The sequence below is a fragment of the Mastomys coucha genome, unplaced genomic scaffold, assembly GCF_008632895.1.
Source record: "Mastomys coucha isolate ucsf_1 unplaced genomic scaffold, UCSF_Mcou_1 pScaffold8, whole genome shotgun sequence".
Classification (NCBI taxonomy): Eukaryota; Metazoa; Chordata; class Mammalia; order Rodentia; family Muridae; genus Mastomys; species Mastomys coucha.
This window is the reverse complement of record NW_022196914.1, coordinates 60,835,636-60,844,458: the sequence shown is the minus strand read 5'-3', so window position 1 is coordinate 60,844,458 and position 8,823 is coordinate 60,835,636. Positions and strand designations below refer to the sequence as shown.

At 41.5% G+C, this 8,823-nt stretch overlaps 1 protein-coding gene across 1 annotated transcript in view; it reads left to right on the top strand.

Annotated features, from left to right (window-relative positions):
• The first annotated feature begins 799 nt into the window (after positions 1 to 799).
• Positions 800 to 8,823, top strand: part of Naip (NLR family apoptosis inhibitory protein) — a 56,842-nt gene continuing 48,818 nt past the window's right edge. Inside the window, exons 1-3 of the mRNA XM_031360326.1 lie at positions 800 to 1,470; positions 5,765 to 6,532; positions 7,875 to 7,974. Of these exons, the coding sequence (XP_031216186.1) occupies positions 5,965 to 6,532; positions 7,875 to 7,974 (668 nt within the window). The 5' untranslated portion in view covers positions 800 to 1,470; positions 5,765 to 5,964. The remainder of the gene's footprint in view (positions 1,471 to 5,764; positions 6,533 to 7,874; positions 7,975 to 8,823) is intronic.

The window sequence follows — 8,823 nt, the reverse complement described above, 5'->3', positions numbered from 1 at the left end:
ACCAATAGAAGAGGATTGAAAGTGTCTCTATGCTTTCAATAATTTAAAAGTAATGGTTGTAGTTCTTTGAAAGTATGGTAGAATTCTTCTGTGAATCTATCTGGAATTGGGCTTTGTTTACACAGAAGGACTTTTATTACTCTTTCATCTCCTTATTTATTATAGGTCTGTTTAGGTTATTGATCTCTTCTTGGCTTAATTTTGATGGTGTGAATCTAAAAATCTTTCCATTTCTTTTAGATTTTCTTTTAATGTTGTATAAGTTTTCAAAGCATCCCCTTATGATGTTCTGAATTTTTTGATGTCTGTTTTAATGTTTCTCTGTTCATCTCTAATTTTATTAATTTGTGTCTCTTCTCCTGTTCTTTTGGTTGATCGAGCTAAAGAACTGTCAATCTTGTTCCCTATATAGAAGGGCAGCAGTCTCTCAATTGGTGTTCTCTCCTATCAGATGATTATACATTGTGTCAAATTAATATAACACTAGCTGGCTCAGATGATTACACATTGTGTCAAATTAATAAAACACTAGCTGGCTCAGATGATTACACATTGTGTCAAATTAATAAAACACTAGCTGGCATGACTGCTGACCGTGGATTCTCCCCTGTCTTCTGTGCTTATAATTAGAAGACCTTGGTCTTTTCATGATGTCCCAAAGTTCCTGCATGCTCTTTTCATGTACTTTTAAAGAGTTTACATATTCTTTCCTTGAATGGTCCATTTTATCTAATATTCTAATATCTAATATTAGAGTAGCCCTAATATTCTACTTCTGTTTGCTCCATTCTATTTATAAGTCTTCAGTTTAACTTAGCTGAAAAGCGTCATTTCATTGTACAGATGATTCAAAATATCTAAAACTCAAGGGAAAGTGCCAGTTAACCAGATAACCACTAGAAGGGGCTGGTTAACTGAGAGAAAACAAGAGCTAACCTAAATGCCAAATTCCTAACACTTATTTGGGTTACTCTTAAAAATCCCAGCTAACAGAGTGAATTTACTACATACCAGATAAAGAAAGGGTGCACAAATATTAGCTAAGTTCCTTGAGAAATGACATATTTTAAGAATTCTGTAAATTCTTGTTTTCAAGGTTACTGTGCTTGGGTGGGGTGGATGTTAAAGAGAAGGAGATATATGTGTGGCTTTGAATGATAGCACACTCTTGGAGAACTTCAAGTAGCCATTGTCCAGTGGGTCCTGATGGAGCCACATAAATTGTTTCAAGGAAGTAATAGCTACTTGTGGCCACTACTGGAGCCTCTCCTCACAGCTCATGCCCATCTCCCCAGATGACCACTAGGATGCTGGCCTGGGAAGCCATCAAGGCTCTTTTTCCCTTGGGAAATCAGGTCTTAGTTTATAAAAGTAGACTTTAATTCCTGCTAGAGAGATGCAAAGTTCTGATGTGAAATCTCATTGCAGGAAACCACCTGAGGAAGAAGCAGGAGCCTGACTGAATTGAAGGTAAAAGGAGCTCAGGTGACCGTTAGACAGAGCCAGTGCCTGACAGACACCGGGATCCTTAGTGAATGCATGTGATTAACTCAGTAATTCTTATTTTAGGGATCTTAGGAAATAAGAAAAATGTGGGAAAGATTTATTCATGTTATTTTAAGAATATTGAACATTGAATTTATGAAGAAAGGGGGCAATGGTTTAAGTGTTCTACTTTAGAAGAGCAATTAAGCGATCAAGAAGTATTAACAAGGGCTGGAGTAATGCCTCAGTGGTTAAGAGCACTGGCTGCTCTTCCAGAGGTCCTGAGTTCAATTCCCAGCAATCATACGGTGGCTCACCACCATCTATAATATGATCTGATTTCTTCTGGCATGCAGGTGTACATATGTGGGTTAAAATGGGGTTCAACGTCTGGTCTGCCACAGAGCTAGGGCCACTCATGGAGGCAGAAGCGGAAGGTTTGATTGTGAGCATCCCATACCACCGCTGGGCAGGTGTTGGCCTGTGAGAAGCCACAGTACCCCTCTCCGGGGGTGGAGAGGTGCAGTCTAAGGTCCCTTCGGACCTGTCCGAGTTGGCTCAGACTCTCGGGCACCACAGATATAAAGATAAATAAAATACTTAACAAGAATAGGTATTAACAAGCCTTAAAACTGGAAGAAGCAGAGAGGAAGGTGTTTGGCTCAGTGTGTAAAAATACATGTTGTAGGAGCCTGATGACTGGAGTTGATCCTTGTATTCCACTGTGTAGAGGGAGGTTGGAATGAAACAAACCAAACTATAAAAGGCCTCCGACTTCCAAAGAGCTCTGTGGCCTGTGTGCATCTGCATTCACAGCACACACACACACATGCATTCACACTTCACATACACTCACCCACACTCACAATCACATACATTCACACTCACACACACACATATCATACGTGACTTGTTGCCAGGGAAACTGGAATAGTTTTGAAGGTTTTTGCTCTATAACAAAAACAAAAATGTAAAGGACTCAGAAGGAATCTTGAGGACCATTTTATTAGAGTCTGAGTGGAAAACCACAGGGCAGGCATGCTGTAAATCTTGGCAGCTGCCAGGAAAAGAAGTGATGGGGAAGACAGGGGGCATGCCTTTGAGAATGGATCCAAGAAACAGGCAAGTTCAACAATGAAGGTCAGTGGGCATCTGCATGGAGAGTGGGCAGGGAGTCTGCAGAGAAGCAGGAAGACCGGAGTGTCAGGAAAAGCATGCTTAGTGTTTAGACTGGTGTGAGGGAAAGAGACAGAAAGCAGAGCACAAGTTACACTTTTAACTCAGAATTCAGAACAGTGGGCGGGGTTAGCACCTTCCTGGTGGAAGCCACTGCTGGTGGTGGTGGGGTTGTGGGTGGAGCTTCTGAGAAGTATATGTATATATCCCAACGGGATAAGTGTTCCTCCCATCTTTTTAGCTTGCCTTCAGGTAAATCGGGTGTGGGCTCCTAGCCAGGTAATTCATAGGCCTAGCTGTATAAACTCTAAAAGGAGAAGGCAGAAATAAGCGACTTTACAATTTTTGGAACAGAGGAGAATGTCCTGTCTCTACCCAGGGCCAGAAGTAGAACTCAGATTTCATTCTCTTTGCCAAGAGGAAGTGGCCCTGTGATGGGAAATCCTCAACTGCCTCTAAGGTCACTCATCTCTATTAGCTACTTAGCATTGACAGCTCAAGTGTTAAGACCCTTGAATAATTTAGGAGTTGGCTTCAAATCAGCCTGGCTACTTCTGGCTTACAAAGTCAAGGAAATTATTGGTTTTCAGTCACCTGACCTCAAACTGGCCTGAGCAGCTTGCACCTTCTGTTCTCACCTAAAGCACAATGGAAAACCAGGCATGGTAATCCGGGCCTGTTAGCTCAGCACTCCAGATGGAGAAAGACGAAGACATGCATTTGACGTTAACCTGGTTTCTATATTGTATTCCAGGTTAGTCTGAGATATACAGCAAGCCATTGTCTCAAAAAATTTAAACAAAACTAGCTGGGTGACAATGGTAAAGCATGCCTTTAAGCACCCCAGAGGCAAAGACAGAGGCAGAGGCAGAGGCAGAGGCAGAGGCAGAGGCAGAGGCAGAGGCAGAGGCAGAGGCAGATGAATCTTTGTGAGTTTGAGACCAGCTTAATCTAGAGAGTGAGTTCCAGGACAGCCAAGGTTACACAGTGAATTTCTGTCTCAAAAAATTCAGAAAATAAAAAACAACAACAACAAAAATAAACAAAACCAAAAGTAAACAAAATCAAAACAGACCTACACTGCTGTCTGGGAGTGTTGCTCGGTGGCTTGCACCTGCTTAGTGTACACAGGGCCTTGGGCTCATTCCTACCAGCACACATAACTAAAACTCAGTACATTACAGATATTTGTCATTTTTACAATGTAACTTGTAGCCAAGAGAAAAATATTTCATCCATTTTATAGTAGCTGCCTCAACAATTATGAGTCAGAACAAGGAATTGGAAAATTGAAGAAAGAGCTTCCAGAGGTTAACATGACAGGTGGAAGACTGGAAGCCCTTCTCCACCTGGGCTTCACTCAACCAAGGGAGCATGCTCAAGAAGACCTAGCTTTGTAAGAACATGGAGGGAGGTATGCAGTGTGCAAATATCATAGAAAATGGCATGCAGAGCTACTTCCTTCTTCTCTTAGAGCCAGGTCATAGTCCAGGCATGGTGTGATCATGAGCTCATCAGTATCTCTCCTTTAATAGAAGTCTCTACACAGTAACTATCCATGTGCTCTGTACAACCCATTGTAAAAAGTTGTAAGAAACCTGTAAACCCAAGCAGCTTCTTTCCAGACTCAAATCTGTGCCTGAAACAGGGGCATCTGGAGTTCATATGCAGCACTAAGCCTAGAAAGTAAACACAATAAAAATAATGGATTTAAGGGGCTGGAGAGATGGCCTTGCAGTTGCATGGTCCACTTTTGCAAAGGAACCCACTTTGGCTCATGGCCCTGAGGCCAGGCTATTCACAACCACCAGTAATTGAAGCTCCTGTGGATCTAACACCTTTTCAGGAATATATACACCCATATACATAGTTAAAAATAAAATCTTCAGGGGCCGGAAAGATGACTCAGTGGATAAGAGCATTAGCTGTTCTTCCCAGAAGTCCTGAATTCAATTCCCAGCAACTACATGGTGACTCACAACTGTAATGAGATTTGATGCCCTCTCTTGGTGTGTCTGAAGACAGCAACAGTGTACTCATATACATAAAATAAAAATAAATAAATGAGTAAAAATAAAGTAAAATCTTCAAGAATAATTTTTAACTGAATGATATTAACAAATTGTCACTATCAGGATATATAATTGTGTATGTTTTTAAACATCCCAGCATCAGAGAGGCTGAGATACTGGGTTAGATTGTTCCAAGTTCTTGGCCTCCTATATTGGAATTGGAGTTGGAGTTGGAATTGGAAATAGTAGCTCATGTAAAGTTCACACAACAACAAGATACCCTTAACTGGAAGGAAACGATGGCACAGACTCACCTTCAAGATTGATAGTCGACAATTTAAGTGAGAGTGTTCACGGGCCTAATTAATATTGGGGGTTTCTTTTCTGGAGCTTGGGAGAAGGAAAGGTTGGGTACCAGGTAAAAACCCCTCTGTTTCGATGGACAGGTTTGAACTATGTAAGTCCTTGCTCATGATGTGTGTCACTTCCTAGAATGCATGTGATTTGAATCATATCTGTGCCTAAGGAAATAGGACATTCGCAAAGACACAGTTCTGCATTCCTGCCTATGTGACCAAAAACCAGTTCAAGCCAGATCAGCCTTTCCAATCATCCTATCCCAATACATTGTGACTACCCTTGAGTAGAGACTCTCTAAATTTAATTGTTGCTAGGAGCAGGGAGACCTATAGTACTGCTCAGAGATGAGACTGCATGTGGCCCAATGCTCACTGGGTTCTGAAGGAGGGGTGTGTACAAGTGAAGGACTTAAGATACCAAATACATTGTTGAAAAACCAAATAGAATCCCAGACTACATTCTCTACTATGGTTATTAGATTCAACCTTAAAGTCTGGGCTAGAATGGGCTACATGCAAGATTCTAACAAAACTAAGCACACAATCAAGCTAAAGGGCACTTGCAAGGCTTCATGAATGGAGTCAGGTCCCTCTGTCTGATTTATTGCCAGTCCTTGAGGCCTTGTTCCCTGCTTGACACACAGGTAAGTGCTTAGCAAGTATTTGCTGATTAAGTAGGTGAATATTGATGTTTCATAGTTTCTCAAGTAACTTCTTTTTTTCTTTCACAAGTGGATGTCAGGGGTCAACATATAAGAGTTGTTCATCTCCTACCTACCCTGAAAGACCTGGAAACAAATTGAAGTCATCAGGCTTGGGACAAGCTCCTTTACCCACTGAGCCATCTTTCTAACTCCGAGACACAATTCTTTATACATAATAATAAAAATACTGAAAACACCAGCCATCTGCTTTCTTTTCTCATCTAGAAAATGGCAGCCCGGGAAGAAGCCTTTGAGGAGAGTATTTGTGAGTTTGACGATGACTTGGTCTCTGAGTTCTCTACTCTTCTCAGAGTGGATGCACTTTTGGTCTTAAAGAGACAACAAGAAGAAGACCATAAAACACGAATGAAAATGAAGAAAGGTTTTAACTCACAGATGCGCAGTGAAGCCAAACGACTAAAGACTTTTGTGACCTATGACACGTTCAGATCATGGACGCCACAGGAGATGGCAGCTGCTGGATTTTACTACACAGGCGTGAAACTTGGGGTTCAGTGCTTTTGCTGTAGCTTAATCCTCTTTTCCACCAGACTCAGGAAACTTCCCATAGAGAACCACAAAAAATTACGACCAGAATGTGAGTTTCTTCTGGGCAAAGATGTTGGTAACATTGGCAAGTACGACGTCCGGGTGAAGAGTCCAGAGAAGACGCTGAGAGGTGGCAAAGCAAGGTACCATGAGGAGGAGGCCAGACTGGAGTCCTTTGAGGACTGGCCATTTTATGCCCATGGGACATCACCACGTGCACTCTCAGCAGCTGGCTTTGTCTTTACAGGTGAGTGGACTCCATTCTGTGAGATGTTTCTGTAAAATATAAAGTTTAGGTTTTTTTAAAAAAAATTATATATTTGTGTGTGTTTGTGGGGGTGGCTGCACTATGAGCACAGGTGTCCACTCAGTCTAGAAAAGAATGTCACATCTCCTGGAACAGTGTTATAAGTGATTGTCACCTGCCTGAGGTAGGTGCTGGGAACCAAATTCCAGTCCACTGCAAGAGTGATTTTAGCCACTGGGACATCCCTCCAGACTCTTTATTTCTTCTTCCTCTTCCTCTCCCTCCTCTTGTCCTTCTTCCTCTTCCACCTCCTCCTCTCCTTCTTCCTTTTCTTCTTCTTCCTTCTTCCTCTTCCTCTTCCCCCTCTACATCTTCTTCCTCTTCTGTCACTACTACTACTTGTTAATCATTCCTTATTTGTTAACTGTGTTATATTAGATATGAGATCTGGTTCATTAAACAGCATCATTAATCATTTAATTTCCAACTTTAATTTACTTTTAGTGTAGCATTATTAGTTTGCTAAATATGTGTAAAATAAAAGGTTTTCTATAAATGTATACCTTAGAAAAATATTAACTGCAAGGTGTAGCTCATTAATGGAGGACTAACTTAGCATGTGAAAGGACATTGGTGTAGTCCCAGTACTAGAAAATACAAATAAGACTCCAGGAAACACCAGCTCTGGTTATAAGGTCTCTTCCACTGTTTTCTAGTTTGAAGAACATTGTCCCTCATATATTTTCTTGATTCATTTAATTTCTGTAGTTTTGAAAAAATCTTGTTTTGTACTTGTTTAACTCCCATCCATGAGGCAACCTGCCTTCGAGAACACTACACTTTGAAATGTCTCAGCCACACACAGGTGTTAGACAATCGCAACAGAGTCTGTAGCGTGCTGAGTACTTACTTATGCTATGCACAGGTTGAGCACTAATTCTAATTCAACCAGTTCCTCGGCATTTCACAGTTGAGTTCACTGAGGCTCAAAGAGTTAGAGAAATGTGCCTCCATTTTTATAGAAATGACATGGCCAACGCAACTCCAGCTGGCCCTAGTCTTTGCTTCTTCATCACTTTGGTCTTAAAAGCTAAGAGCTACCTCTAGCTGAGAGAAGATAGCATGTTGAGGGTTGTGTTTACAGAGGATAGCCATGGCTGGGGAATGGAGGTCCAGAGCCCATAAATGAAGGGGGTCAGTTAGGGCAGTGGGATTGTGGACAGAGATTCAGCTGTGGAAGAACAGGCATGCTGGAGTCTGTCTTGTTCTGGTGCAGTATGATCAGTTCCAAGACACAGCTGGTGCCATTGCCGGCCAGTCAAACCCTTTCCTGCATCTGTAGGTAAAAGGGACACTGTGCAGTGTTTCTCCTGTGGTGGATGCCTGGGCAACTGGGAAGAAGGAGATGATCCCTGGAAGGAGCATGCCAAGTGGTTCCCCAAGTAAGCTTCAAGTGCTTTATTCTTAAAGTTTTCTGCTTTTATTTTTATTTTGTTTGTTTGGTTTTTTAGCAAAGTGAAACAAGAGACAAAAGAGCCACATTGTTGCAGTACCAAATGAGTTCTGATCTTTCTCTTATCCAATATGGGATCAAGCAAAGAAAATCTGGTCACAAGTTTGAATCACATGATCTTAAATGGCTTTTTATCCTTTAGGTTAATTTTTGCTTCAATATCTTTTCATTTTTATATTTTGTGTGTAGTATGTTGGTGTATGTAGAGTGTGTTTATGTGTGGTATGTTGGTGTGTAGTGTATGTATCTGCATTCCTGTGGAGGTCACATGTTGACATACCCCATTATTCTCCATCTTATATATTGAGACAGGCCCCATGAGATCCATCTGTCTTTATTCCTCCAGGATTAGGGTTACAGGCATAGTGGACTGGGCTCTGCTTTTACATAGGCAACACAAATTCAAATTCAGGTCCTCATGCCTGTGGTGAGATATTTTATGTATTTGCTGAGGCCTGCTCAGCATCCAGGAACTGAAGAAGGCAGTGAGGTGTGGATTGGTGGTAGGGGGAAAAAGCTGATGACTTTTGGCTATTTAACTCTCTTGCACTATTCTGAGATCAAAAGCTGATAGCTTCTGGCAATTAACTCCTGCTTTTTTGATTCAGGGACCTCTTGCTGGCCAGGTGAGATGCTCAGGGTTCGCTAACTCTTCCTGAGCTAGAGAGAAAAGAAAAGAAAAGGAAAGAAAAGAAAAGGAAAGAAAAGGAAAGGAAAGAAAAGGAAAGGAAATCACACACACACACACACACACACACACATACACACACACACACAC